The 15,135-nt window shown below is 43.9% G+C and overlaps 1 protein-coding gene across 1 annotated transcript; it reads left to right on the top strand.

The window, feature by feature from the left end:
* The first annotated feature begins 5,619 nt into the window (after positions 1-5,619).
* Positions 5,620-8,524, top strand: LOC125538055 (transcription factor WRKY45-2-like). The gene is made up of 4 exons (XM_048701362.1): positions 5,620-5,716; positions 5,809-6,100; positions 6,233-6,373; positions 7,849-8,524. The coding sequence occupies exons 1-4, from the start codon at positions 5,620-5,622 to the stop codon at positions 8,522-8,524; spliced, it is 1,206 nt and encodes a 401-aa protein (XP_048557319.1).
* The last annotated feature ends 6,611 nt before the right edge of the window (positions 8,525-15,135 follow it).

Genomic DNA, 15,135 nt, shown 5'->3' with positions numbered 1-15,135 from the left:
GCTTTTGTTTGTTTGCGATAGAACACCCGTAGTGCGAAGCATGCTACTATGAGTCCCTAGGTTTTGCGGATCATCAGCAAGGCAAGTAACACTTTGATCATACCCCTTTATCACCCAGTTTTTATGCATTAGTTCCAATCCTCAAACATTGCATGGTTAGGATGTGATTAACATGTGGGTTGGGAAGTAGTTAATGAGGTAGAACCTATTGCCCTGTTATATTCAAACCCTTGGGAGTTACTTCCACGTATTGCTTATATTGCTATGCTATGCTCGTAGACGTGGTTTGGGTGAGTGAAATCCATGATAGATGTGAGATTGTTAATTAATGGTTTAACTTAAGGTGGAAACTTGAATACACATCTGGGTGGATTGTTTGTTGGGCACCTGGGGAATCCAGTGTTGTCCTAGGATATCCCGGAGTACCCGTGTGATAATCCTATGGTCCGCCACCCAGGCTCAAAGGGAACTGAGATATTTTCATGCTAGAAACTTCCATGTGCAGCCACAAGCTATTATGGGCTCTAGCATAGTTGAGTAAGTTGCGTGAAGCTCCCGAAGAGGTGGATCAGCATGTAGTGGGATGTAGGTTTGGTATGGTCTGCCCGGAGTAAGGAGTGAATGCTTCTAAAAGACTGTGTCTCGGTCATCTGTTTCTCAAACACCCTGTAATGCGAGAAATCCAACGGAGGAGATCGGGTCTTGTGGGGAAAAGTGCGCAAACCTCTGCAGAGTGTATTGTTGGAAATATGCCCTAGAGGCAATAATAAAATGATTATTATATTTCCTTGTTCATGATAATTGTCTATTATTCATGCTATAATTGTATTATCCGGAAATCGTAATACATGTGTGAATACATAGACCACAACACGTCCCTAGTGAGCCTCTAGTTGACTAGCTCGTTGATCAAAGGATAGTCATGGTTTCCTGGCTATGGACATTAGATGTCATTGATAACGGGATCACGTCATTAGGAGAATGATGTGATGGACAAGACCCAATCCTAAGCTTAGCTCAAAGATCGTGTAGTTTGTTTGCTGTAGCTTTTCTGAATGTCAAGTATCATTTCCTTAGACCATGAGATTGTGCAACTCCCGGATACCGTAGGAGTGCCTTGGGTGTGCCAAACGTCACAACGTAACTGGGTGACTATAAAGGTACATTACAGGTATCTCCGAAAGTGTCTGTTGGGTTGGCACGAATCGAGACTGGGATTTGTCACTCCGTATGACGGAGAGGTATCTCTGGGCCCACTCGGTAATGCATCATCATAATGAGCTCAATGTGACCAAGGGGTTAGTCACGGGATCATTCATTATGGTACGAGTAAAGTGACTTTCCGGTAACGAGATTGAACAAGGTATTAGGATACCGACGATCGAGTCTCGGGCAAGTAACGTACCGATTGACAAAGGGAATTGAATACGGGATTGATTAAGTCCTCGATATCGTGGTTCATCTGATGAGATCATCGAGGATCATGTGGGAGCCAACATGGGTATCCAGATCCCGCTGTTGGTTATTGACCGGAGAGGCATCTCGGTCATGTCTGCGTGTCTCCTGAACCCGTAGGGTCTACACACTTAAGGTTCGGTGACGCTAGAGTTGTAGAGATATTAGTATGCAGTAACCCGAAAGTTGTTCGGAGTCCCGGATGAGATCCCGGACGTCACGAGGAGTTCCGGAATGGTACGGAGGTAAAGATTTATATATAGGAAGTCCAGTTTCGGCCAGCGGGAAGGTTTCAGGGGTTGCCGGTATTGTACCAGGACCACCGGAAGGGTCTCGGGGGGTCCACCGGATGGGGCCACCTATCCCGGAGGGCCCCATGGGCTGAAATGGTGTGGGAACCAGCCCCTGATGGGCTGGTGCGCCCCACCCAAGGGCCCAAGGCGCCTAGGGTTGGAAACCCTAGGGGGTCGTTGGCCCCCGAGGGGGCATGCGCCCCCCTGGTTGGAAACCCTAAGGGGGCCGTTGCCCCAGGGGCCGCCGCCCCCCCTTTAGATGGGATCTCCAAGGGGGCATGCGCCCCCCCCCTAGCCCCTATATATAGTGGAAGGGAGGGAGGGCAGCCGCACCTTGCTCTTGGCGCCTCCCTCTCCCTCCGTAACACCTCTCCTCCCCGCTTGTGCTTGGCGAAGCCCTGCCGGGATCCTGCTGCATCCACCACCACGCCGCCGTGCTGCTGGATCTTCATCAACCTCTCCTTCCCCCCTTGCTGGATCAAGAAGGAGGAGACGTCTTCCCAACCGTACGTGTGTTGAACGCGGAGGTGCTGTCCGTTCGGCACTTGGTCATCGGTGATTTGGATCACGGCGAGTACGACTCCATCATCCCCGTTCACTTGAACGCTTCCGCTCGCGATCTACAAGGGTATGTAGATGCACTCCTATTCCCCTCATTGCTAGAATACTCCATAGATTGATCTTGGTGATGCGTAGAAAAATTTTAATTTCTGCTACGATCCCCAACATGTATAAACTAATCATGGTTAGCCGTGTCCCCGGTTATGGACATCTTGAGTATCTAGTACTTGGAGTATCCTAAGTATCTCATCACTCTAAACTAATATTGTTGGGTTGTTAATTACTTTAATTGGGATTGAGTTGGAGGAACCTTCTCAATGATGTTTCAACTACCATGATAGTTAAATAAAATATATTCCTTTGTTGTAGGGAAAAATTGGCTTTTCTCAAAAACTATAACCATAGAGCTTTCCACCAGCCAAATATGCATGTAGTGATAGCATTATTCTATTCTTGCTCTACTGTGTTATCTTGCCAGCATATTCCATGTGCTGACCCATTTTCGGGCTGCAACGTATTATGTTGCAGACTTTTCAGACGAGGAGTAAGGTTTGTTAGGTCATTGCCGTGCAGCTCAGCTATGTCGTTGGAGTTGATGGACTCACTTTATCTTCCAAGCCTTCCGCTGTTATCGTATTAGATGGCCTTAAGCCATATTTACTGTAATAAGTTCTCTTTTGAGACATTCGATGTAATAAGTGTGTGATTGCTACTCTGTTATAAATCCTCGAGTACTGTGTGTGTCAGCATTACCGATCCAGGGATGACACTGAAGCACAGAGACTTGGCCGTTTGAGGTCGGGTCGCTACAATTATGTTTCCGGTTAATACAATTCTAGCATGAATAATAAACATTTATCATGATATAAGGAAATAAATAATAACTTTATTATTGCCTCTAGGGCATATTTCCTTCAGCCCCAAGCTGACTGCATGCTACAATGTCAAACAGTGACCTGTATGCTACGGTACACAAAGAGATTTGAGGTCACGCAACAGGCCATGGCCCGCCTTCCCTGGGGCCTGGCGCCACCATTGTGTACCTGTTATTTGCCTTATCTGTGAAGGCCTTATATGTGAGCCCTAAAATATTAGACCCTAGGTAATTCCACACATACCCACGGAAATTTCTACCATCTCCGTTATTTGGCCCAAAGAAGCCCAAAGAAAACCCTAAACTAACCACAACACATGGCCCCAAATGGCCTTACATGTTGTTTATTATGCAGAAATATTTTTTTCTTGTTGAAATGTTGTTGAGTGTTGTTGTTGATTGCAGATATGGGTTTACCCACGGGGATGAAAACCCCGTAGGCGGGCACAGGGATGGGGATAGACGTGGGGAGCCTATCATGGGGATGGGAGTCCAATACCCGTATGGGTAATCCCCATTGCCAGCTTGACGTAAGTGCATCCTAAAAATGAAGGAGATGTGATTGAATTAGCACTTACCAAACTAGGTGGAGTTGTGGTCAGTAAAAGGAAATTGAGAATCATGGAAAGATCCTGCGATCGGTGAGGCTCATGGGATGAACGACATACCCTTTTAATAGTAGAGATTATAGAGGGAATAGAGGGGAGAATAAGTGTGTGTCGGTTTTCACCTAGTTTTCTTGCATGCTAAGCATGGAACGGAGGCGGGTGAAGGTTGATCAAAATAGGAACATTATGTCTTTTCTAGGTAGTGTAGATAGATTGATTTGTCATGTATGATAGTCAATGAGATTGGGACTAATGGAGATTTTTTTTGATTGATGATTGATTTATTTTTTTATGATCGTGGATATGTTGGGCAGACACGTGAGTGGATCCTAAAAAGGAAGGAAATGTGATTGAATCAGAAATTGCACAACTAGGTGAGGGTTGCAGTAAGTGAATTAACAGGAAATGGAGAATTGTGGAAAGATCCTACAATCGGTGGGGCTCAGGGGATCGAACGACGTATATACACCCTTTAATAGTAGAGATTATAGGGGGGATAGAGGGGAGAAGACGTGCATGCCAGTTTTCCTCTGGTTTTCTTTGCGTGCTAAGCACGGAATGGAGCGGGATGAAGGTTGAGTGAAATGGGAACTTTATGTCTTATTTAGGTGTGTGGATGGATTGATTTGCCGTGCATAGTAGTGAATCGATTGGGGCTGCTGGAGACAATTTTGATTGGTGATTGATTTATTTTTTATGACAGTGGATGAGTTGAGGAGACACATGAGTGCATCCTAAAAAATGAAGGAGATGGATTGAATTAGCACTTGCCAAACTGTGTGGGGTTGCGGTCAGTAAAAAACATAGATCAGTACAAGGAAATCAAGAATTGTGGAAAGATCCTTCGATTGGTGGGGCTCGGGGGATAAACGATGTATAAACTCCCTTTAATAGTAGAGATTGTAGAGGGAATAGAGGGGAGAAGACATGCGTGCCGGTTTTCCCATGGTTTTCTTGGCATGCTAAGCATGAAACAGAGGCGGATGAAGGTTGAGCGAAATGAGAATGTTATGTCTTTTTTAGGCAGTCAGATTGATTGATTTGCTGTGTATGGTAGTGAATCGGTTGGGGCGGCTGGAGACAATTTTTTGATTGATGAGCGATTTGTTTTTTATGGCAGTGGATCTATTAGGGAAACAAGTCAGTGCATCATAAAAAAAAGGAAGGCGATGTGATTGAATCAACATTTACCAAATTGGGTGGGGTTGCGCTCAGTAAAAGGAAATAGCATCATGGGAAGATGCTTCGACCGATGGGCTCGGGGATGAACGACGTACACACCTCCCCTTTAATAGTAGAGAGTATACAGAAAATAGAAGGGAGAAGGTGTGTGTGTGCCGGTTTTCACTTGGTTTTCTTGGCGCGCTAAGCATGGAATTGAGGCGGATGAAAATTAAGCGAAATGGGGACGTTATGTCTCTTTTGGTAGTGTAGATAGTTTGATTCGTCATGTGTGATAGTGAATCGGTTGGGGCTGCTGGAGACATTTTCTGATTGGTGATTGATTTGTTTTTTATGGGAGTGTCACATGTCTCCCCAGCAGATCCAGCATCCTAAGAAAGGAAGGAGATGTGATTGGATCGGCATTTACCAAATTGTCCCCTTAATAGCAGAGATGTTGTACAGTAGGGAAACAAAAGTCTACAGTGGGCATCCCCAGTTTGCCTATTATTGAATGACTTGCGTTACGTGAGTTTTCGTAGCGTGACTTTCACTAGTAGGTTCTCTTGTCCATACGCCACCTACCATGCCAGATCAAGCCCCACCGATCAGCCTATCTCAAGGAGAATGAAAAGAAAATCTATCAGTGCATCCGTTTGTCTGACCGATGAAATGCCCGCCACCGTCAGACACAGATGACTGGCAAAGTGGCAATCACAGAGTTTTACACGGAGGTGATCAGACTCTCAGCGTGACTGATCGCTGTAGCGTACGTAGGTGTCCGTCTCCCCTATATAACCACCTTCGGGCTTCGGCTGGACCAATATCAACCTCACAAACTGACCATCACCTACAGTACCACAGTTTGAAGAGATGACGTCTGGGCAAGAGGCCATAGAAAAACTATCGCAGGAGCTCGTCGGCGGGCACGATCTCAACGCGAGGCTCCTGGCAATGCTGCGCCGCGGCCCCCTCGACGGACGTGGGCAGGAGGCGGCCGTCGCGATGAGCCAGGAGCTCTCCCGGGTGTTCATGGTGTCTCTGTTCATGCTCAGGTCCGGAGACAGTAGCAGAGTGGCGGCGCCAGGGGCGACCATCGCTGAGGGTGGCATCGATCAGCCGACTCCGACAAATGATATTCCTATCTGGTACACTGCTGGCCTACCTGCCTTTTTTTGCTGGCCTATCCGCCTGTCACCTTTCCTGGCTATAGTCTTTGATGTTTCCACATGTACGTGATTTGTCACCCTGCTGCTGTTTACATGCATGGAACAATGCAGTGGTGGAGAAGAGGTTACTCCTACAAGGAAGGGTAGACAAAACGGGGTTACCTGCAAGGAGATTACAGCCTCGCCTCATAGTGATGGTTACCAGTGGAGAAAATACGGGCAAAAGAACATTCAGAACAGAAAATTTGCAAGGTGAAGTGCTAATTAATTGAGACCTCAAATGATCTTACGTGGTGCCATCTCTTAATCATCGCGGATACAGTCCATTTGGATGATGATGAGTGGACCCAGGAATTCTTCACGGGATGTGCACACCTCAATTTTTTTGAAACTTTAAAAACATCCGAAATTTTAACTTTTGAATTTTGAACTTTCAGAAATTGCAAGCTTTCAAAATTTTGAACTTTCAACAATTTAATGTTTGCATTTTTGAACTTCAAAATTATGCAACTTTGAATAATTTGGGATCGGGCGCAGGGGGAAATCCAAAAAGGAAAAAGCAACCACACACGTGGGCCTCACCCCTTGTTTTTCACCCACTAGTCTCCACCAAATAGTCACCAACATACTCCCTCTTTCCACAATATGGTGTATGTTAGGGTTTTCAAATGCAGACATGTTTGCCCGTGTTTACAGAATAAGCTATCGACATCTAAAATAATAAATAGATAAAATATAAAATACACTTTATGATGAATCGAATGATGCTAATTTTGCATTGTGGAAGTTGATATTTATAACCATGGTCAATTAGAGACAGCTTTTGACTTTTAAAACTCATGCATATTTCATAAATTCAATATCGACACAACTAAACTCTACCAAACTTGAGCAACAGGCATCAATAACAAGAAAGAACTTGACTAACAACAAATATGACAGGAGGACACCAAAATAAGGGACACACACAAGATTTATATGGAAACCCCTTGTAGGAAAAAAAAACAAGGGCGAGAACGAGCAAGATTCTAGAACTAGCATTTTTCTACTATAAAAATAGAGTTTTGCTAAAGCACATCTAGATGTGCCATAAGTATTGCACATCTAAGTCATATGTCATTGATCTTACATTGAGATTCGTGTGAATATTTTCTTTCCCTTTTTTTTTCTTTATGCTTGATTCACTCACTTAGATGTGCAATAACTAGAGCACATCTAGATGTGCCCTAGACACACCCAAATAAATAAATCGGGTATGAGGTGAAAGCCAACAAGTAAAGGGAGGCTTTGGATCTCTAATTTTCATACTTCAATTTTGAAGATTTGTAGATCAAATTGCCTCACTCCCTGGTACTCTAAACTCTCTCGAGAACATTAAAAACTCAACTCCATATATTAACACCTTTGCAGACTCAGGGGTAATGCTACATCTACAAAAGGTTACTTAAAACTTTTACAAGCAAGCTGATGTGGAGGATTTTGATTGGTAGGACCAACATTATTGTTATCCCAGATATCTACTAGTTCACCGTACACATGCCGAGCAACCTGACTTTTCAAATGATGAAATAAGAGCTGTATTTTATCACAAGTTTCTTTTTTTTGCGGGATTTATCACAAGTTTCAGCATGCCCTTTGTCTTCGGTTACTCATCACACACTAATTATGAGAGGACGTCTTCGTACCCGTTCTTAACTGAACCATGAGGTCCGTGTATACGCGTGCAGGTGCTACTACAAATGCATGTTTAGCCATGACCGCGGCTGCAGGGCGAAGAAGACGGTGCAGCAGCAGGATACCAGCGGCGGCCGGCGTCCCATGTTCCAGGTCACCTACGTGAACGAGCACAAGTGCCAACAAGAAGTAGTGCTTCCCAGGGAATCTATCGGTGGGAACAAGCACACGACAAGGAGCGGTCATTTCGATCCTCAACGCGCCAAATTGGACGACGACGTCATGGCCTCGTGCCTCGCCATGGTCATCGGCGGAGCTGCGCCTGCAGGTCTATCGTCCTCATCCTCACCGCCGCCGGTCGTAAGAGCGAGCCCGAGTGATCCGGTCGGCGGGCGTACGCCGACCCTGCTGGACGTGAGCATGGGCCTGGATGAGACGACGGTGGCGGAGATCTTGTGCCGCTCGCCATTTGCTCCCGTGAAGGCACCTGCAGCTCCGTCTTCGTCGTCGTCGTCGCTGCCCGTGGAAGCGATCAACTTGAGTGATCCGATGCGGGCCGGCGGCGGACTCCCCCGGAGCACGGACGCTATGTCGATGGACGAAATTTACTTCCCGTGCGGCCCGCTGTTTTCTCCCTTCGCGGCTCAGTCGACCATCCATTCGGTCGACGTGCCCACGGCTGTTGCCCGGTTCACGGACACCGACTCAGCGTGGCCATACTACTTGTGAATATATGTCGTCGGGCACCGTCATCGACATTAGCAATAATATGTATTCCCACTGTCTCGTAACGTAAGACGTTTTTTGACATTATGATGTCAAAAAGCGTCTTACATTATGAAATAGAGGAAGTATATGTATGCACAGAATATCACTGATGAACATCAACATGTGGTGGATTATACTATACTTATATTTTGCACACATGTATTTCAGTTATTTTATCTGTTCACTGCAACGCTCGTATACTAACTTGTATTTTTTCTTGAGGGGCTTGTATGTATATGTCAATAACTATTGTTTATTTACCTAAAACTTTGTTATCTATATAAAACATAATGTCAATCTGATTCTAGGAGCGTGAATTATGTCCATATTTACCTAACCATTGCTATTTATAAATTGGGCTCAGTATCCCTAAAAAATGATCTGAAATTTGAAACTTTGTCTTCCAGATTTATGGTTGACAATGGGAAAAAAATCCGTACACCGAGTGGGAGTCCAAAACGGACATGGAGTATTTGCTACCGAGCTCAAATGCTTCCCGATGAACAGTAAAATTTAAAAAATAGTAACTTTTTAAAAAATTCTGAATTTTTTGGTAAACTTTGATAATACTTTTTGTGTTTGCAAAAATGTATCATGAAAGCCTTTAAAAAAATGTATCATCAAAGAACATTCGCGGAAGTCATGGCAGAAAAGAACAAAGTCAATGCTCCAAAAATAAGTTTGTCAAAGTTTGACCGGAAGAGGACTTTCGGTCCAAAACTAGCATTAGAACGAAATTAAGCCCATGCAATCAAGAGATGGTGACTATGATTAATTCTAACAAGAGTGCTATGTTCAATCAAACCAACATAAGTTTTTTCTCCTATCGAACACATGAATCATTGACTTTGTCACAAAAGTTAAAATGCAGAAAACAGGGGATCGGATTAAAGTTCACAAGTTTCTATGTCAGTGGGTATGCAGCAGCAGTGTGCTACTCCATCTACCGTCAGTTATTCCCATATACGGAATGTATACTTCTAGCAATACTAATAGGGACATATATCCAAATCTCTATTTCTAATGAAGCAGTTGGTGGAATTGCGGGTCCACAGTTTTATTTCGTCCGATTTTATTTCGTCTGGTTTATTTTCGTCTCATCTCCCACCACTATCTTCTCAGATCGGTCTTTTCACCCTCCCAATAAAAACTTCCCTTACCTCTCCAAACTTTCTTAACCAGGCACGTTACAAACGGGCAGGAACCGATAGCACGTTATCAAATAATAAAATCCAGTTTCATGGCAATCAATTCCAAATCTTAACTTTCCTAACACATCGGTCCCTGCCTTTACTAATAACAACCAATATCTCTACTCATTTTGCTTCGCTTCGTTGCCTCATCAATCGATAAAAGCCTCCACCGATCAAAGCCTTCCCTCACCTCTTTTTTTTGCAAACGAACCCAACTCTTTTTTATAGTTTGCATGGAAACACATCACGGCAAATTGCAGTTTCCATTCTTCACCAGAACTCTTTCCCTCCCTCGTGTCCAGAACAAACCTGGTGCCTCGTCTCTAATGTGACCACCCCGATGCCCTCCCCCTCCTTCGACCTCCGTGTCGCCCCTCTCCCTAAACCTTCCCACAACCCCATACACCATGCCTCCTGTGTGTTGCGTGCCTCTAGGCGTGTGGCCCTTGGCCTCGCATCAACAACGGGGTCATAGCAACAACACGGTGGTGGCGGGGTGCAGCAGCAGATTGGTTCGGGAGATGGAGCTCTTTCCTTGGAGACATGGAAAGGATCACCGCCCTACACACCTCACGGTGGTGCCGACTGGTGAGAGGCGTACACGACGAGTTGCTCAAGGTCGGTGCTCAGGCTAGGGCTTGTTCCTTTTGTGTCTATGTGCTTCTCGATCTGACCGCATGGCATGCACCACCGTAGTTCCCATGGGCACGATCGACCTCCCCAATATTCTCCTTCAGTGCCACATGCGGGTCGGGAAGCACCTATAGGTTTAGCTCCCAAAGGTTCAAAGTCCAACTAGAGGTATCCCTTATTTTTCATTTCTTTTAGTTCTAACTCAGGTTTACAACAATTTCTGATGTGTGTACGAATAAGTATATCAAGCTGGATGATCTTCTATAACAGGCTGGTTGTGGATGAAGTTCAAAAGGATTCAATAGCTATGGCAAAAATATTGACAAAAGGAAGTTGTTCAAAGCAGTGCATCACTGCCGATTGCTAAGAACAAATAGACATTACAAGCCTGATTGAAACCTACAGTACAATAACACTTTGACAAGTTGCACATCATATTCCTTAGGTACTATGTCCAAGAAAGCCAAATTATAGCTTCACCGCCGCACTAATCAAGTTCTTGTTCTAAGCAATATCTACATAAATAACAATAGCAGCTATGTTGTTTCTTGGAACTACAATATGCTTAATCTACAGGGACACCCGACATTGCTCGTGCGTTGCCACGATTCCTACTAGAAAGCATCACCTCCATGATTCCCACCATGCTCATCTCCCACACTCTTTGCTCTCACCTTTCTCATCTCTCTTTCTCTCTGTGTCGTTCCCATTCTCCTCTCTCCGCTGTTTGCGGCAGTAGAGCTCGTGGTGGCGGGATAATGCGCACGAGGCTGCGAGTTTAGTAGGGGTTCAGTGACTTGGTAATGGTGGGTGTGCGGTGTACCGAGGACCATTCATGTGTCTAGATAAACATACTGCAAGCATGTGTGACGAGGCCATATTTACATATAGGCAACAGCACGGTGTTTGGGGAAGCATTGTCAACGTAGTCGTAATTTTTAATTTCTGCCATTAAAAAAGTTGGCTAATGGAGGTGTTGGGCTGGCTATTTCACCGTGATTCTTATGGATAAATGCAGGTTGTGGAGCAACCATGGAGAAGATACTCTGTTGCAGCATTTAGTGGAATGTTGAGCATTTTTTTTCCTTTTTGCGCTGATGTAGGTTATGGATGATGGATACGAAAACATTTAACATTATGCAATTTATCCTGGAAGTAGTACCTTTTTATCCTGTAAGTAGTACCTATATCACAGTCAATTTAATTTCCCTTGATGCATTTGATTAGTAGTGTTAGGCCGCTTGCAGTTCTTGTTCTGAAGCCTGATTGTCGACGATAGCATTGATGCTGCATTTCCTCTATTTTTAGCCTAACTTAAGGTGTTGTTATGGTACTATACTGTAGTAATGGACAACAACATTATATTCTGCAGTACCTAATCGTTCATTGCTAAATTCTAATTGCTCGCATTTTGATTTTCGAATACATCTAATTTTTCCAATGGGGTTTGTTACATTGCAGGGTGATATGGATGAAGGGAAAGAGGCTAGCAGTGCTTGGCTAAAAAGTTCAGGGAGGTATTAGATTGGCCTCTGTAGAAAGCCAAACAATTCAGGGAGGTATTGGATTGGTCTCCATTGCTTTATGTTGCTTGTGTGCACCATGCTATAAAAAAGCAGAAATTATGTATAATCGCTTGCAAACTATATCATGTTTCTTGAATCTTGGTTCAGTTGATTTTGAGGTTTAATGGCATGTAACCTGATACTTTCTTACCTCTCTCTTATTTAGGTATTAAACGTAGTTATTGTAAATTTTAATATTTTTATATTCATGGAATTCAAATTTTATTTTGCTTGCACATTTGAACAAAAATGCTGGCAGAGAAATCTAGCGGAATAATGGTTGAGAAGGCAATCTTGAGATGAAGAAGTACACAACTGTATTCATAAGAGAAATGGTCTAGACAATGGATGCTCAATTCTTCGGTAGTTGAATAAGGCAAATTCAGTTGAATAATTTGAGGAGTTCATAATAATTTTGTGCAGGCAACTATATCCCCTTTCTCGTGTTAGATTATTATGGTTTTTGATCTATCATCTTATCTTAAAACTATTGTGATGTTGTAGATCACGACTCATGAAAAAATTGAATAATATCGAAAACGAGACCATTTCTTTGAATGAAGATTATCTTTTTTCATTGAAGAGATTAATGGAATGAAAGCCGCAAGGAAGCAAGTGTGTTCCAATATGGACTCAATGGCTGAAACCAGTGATGCATTCCATCAAAAGGGCCAATTGACGATCAAGGTGTTATTTTAAAAGTGGCATCTTGTTATTTTCAGTTTGAATTTCATGAAGTTACATTCTGACTCGTGTTCTTCTTCCTAGACTTTGAAGAAGGAAGTAGGTTTACATGAAAAAAATGAAATCCCTTGATGAGAACAGAAGAATGATTCAAAAATCTTGTGAGAATGAGAAAGCGTTCCTGCGAACGTGAAATGATGAATTGTTTGCTGCTAATGGAATATGTCAACATGCCTACGAGAATTGGATTGGTAGAAAAACTTCTTGTCTTCAAGGGGCGCTTGTAGTGCTCATTTTGTAGTGCGATGCTTTAATGCTAAATGAACAAAACCAACATGGTGTTATTAGATTATTAACCCCAAGTTTTACACCATCTATAAACCAGAGCCGCATTGTTGTGTTAAAAAATGAGAAAGTGCAAATACTAAAGGACCGGAGTGAGAACCTATGTAGTATTTGTTCAAAACATGACTGGTTATACTGACTAATAGATTGAGTTTATGTTTTTTACCCTAAAAACAGTAAGCCATGGCCCTAATATATTATTTTATTGCATCACTGGCTCACTTAGAACACGAGTTAATGGATTTTGTGATCAGAGTGTCAGTTGAGAGTGAGTGAGTTGGGGGTTGGGGTTGGCCTATTCAGCGGAATAATTTGCAAAATACGGAAAATTGCATTTCATTAGAGATGGCTTTGCAACAAATTGCATGAGCGAGCGGTTCATACTTTTTGTATCAAGTCATAGAATTTTTGGATAGGATAGAAGAGTAAATGCATTGGTTGGTTCCTTCAAGAGATAGTAACGAACACTATGGGTATTTCTGTTTCATGGTAATGCACGACATTCAACTGTATGTTACAACGTGACAATGTCTCGGGAGGCATCGGATCTGCCTTCTTGGCTCGGGGCGGGGGGGGGGGGGGCCCGGGGGGGGGGGGGGGGGGGGGGGGGACACGGGAGGTGTGATGGTGATGGCCGACACGAACACCGAGGGAACGGAATAGGGCGGAGAGCCAGAGAGTTGGCGGGGGACTCCTCCTTGGCGTTTTGTGGGTAAGTATGGTGTGAAGGAGAGAGAGAACACCATTTTTAAAGGTGAGAAGGCGAGTGTCGTCCAATTTTAAAGAGGGCTCTAGAGAGAAATGTCCCGCTATGACAGGAAACTGAGCGGGAATGGGAGGGTCCGGTAGAAAAAATGAAGGTTGTGTCATGGGATGAGGTTATTGTGGGACCTCGTGTTGGAGATAACGTGAAAATAGTCCGGAAAGCCGTATTTGTCCCCCCCCCCCCCCATATATGGGCAGGATTTGAGGGAGCCCAGGCTGTCTGAATGGTTCGATTTGGGGAAGCCCGCTGGGCACTCGTTTGATGTCCAAACACGCTAGGACTTATGAGGGAAAAAGAAGTTCGATCTTGAAGATTACATAATCATTTGTTTGTTTCATTTATACTTGTATATATTGTAGCATGTGTAGCCCGTGGCAGCGCACGGGCGTTCTACTAGTAAATATGGTTGGTGAGATATGAGGGCCATATCCATGAAATAAAAGATAGGGGGGGGGGGGCATATGCAGAGGAGTATGAACAGTAAGTGGTGGAATCGGTTGGAGAAGAGAAGGGCAAAAATGGCGCATCGGCGGCCTCCGAGGAGGAGGTCCGCCGTGCCAAATGAAAATCTTAGGATGGAACTGCCATGGTATGCTCTCCCACATGGCAGTTCGCGAGCTCTTGGACCTACAGGGGCGCACAAGGGCAGATTTAATTTTTCTTTCCAAGTCTCATTTGAATAAATGTAATGCCGATGAGTTACGTCGTGTTTTAAATTTTGATTCTATGTTTATAGTGGAAAGTGATGGTCGGGCCGGTGGCCTTGTAATGTTTTATCATAAGTCGAATAAAATCGAGTTGAACTATGTATCATCTTATTTTATTGATGTTTTGTTTATGTATGAGGATGTGTACAGTGGCGATTCACGGGCTTTTATGGTCATCCGAACTGGAACGAACATCATTTATCTTGGGATGATATTCGGAATTTACATAGTAAGGGCGACCACCCTTGGGTTGTTTTGGGGATTTGAATGAAATTTTATATTCCTCGGAAAAAGAGGGCGGTAATGCGAGACCAAATGGAATGATGAGGGATTTTCGTGAATGCCTTATGGACTGTGGGCTGGAGGACTTAGGTTACATGGGCGGTCCTTTTACTTGGAGTAGAGGTGAAATTCAAGAGTGTCTTGATCGGGCAGTTTGCAATGTGGGGTGGGCACATAAATTTCCTCGTGCGACGGTGATTAATGAAGAACATGTTCATTCCGATCATCGGCCGCTGGTCTTGGACATGGATTATTTGGATGACAATATTTTCAGACGACCAGAGGGGCGCGTGAAGCAATTTGAAGCTAGGTGGTTAAAGGAAGAGATTGTCACTGAAATTGTTAAGGCTTCTTGGGAAAAAGCAAAGTTAGCAGGTATTGTCCCTTCACTAGTTGA

This window comes from Triticum urartu, chromosome 2 (assembly GCF_003073215.2).
Source record: "Triticum urartu cultivar G1812 chromosome 2, Tu2.1, whole genome shotgun sequence".
In the NCBI taxonomy this organism is placed as follows: domain Eukaryota; kingdom Viridiplantae; phylum Streptophyta; class Magnoliopsida; order Poales; family Poaceae; genus Triticum; species Triticum urartu.
This window is presented reverse-complemented; position numbering and strand designations above follow the sequence as displayed.

Coding starts and splice junctions, on each gene's coding strand:
- LOC125538055 (XM_048701362.1), top strand. CDS start 5,620: ATGAAATGCCCGCCACCGTCAGACACAGATGACTGGCAAAGTGGCAAT. Junction 6,101..6,232: donor ACAAATGATATTCCTATCTG/GTACACTGCTGG, acceptor GGAACAATGCAG/TGGTGGAGAAGAGGTTACTC. Junction 6,374..7,848: donor CAGAACAGAAAATTTGCAAG/GTGAAGTGCTAA, acceptor ATACGCGTGCAG/GTGCTACTACAAATGCATGT.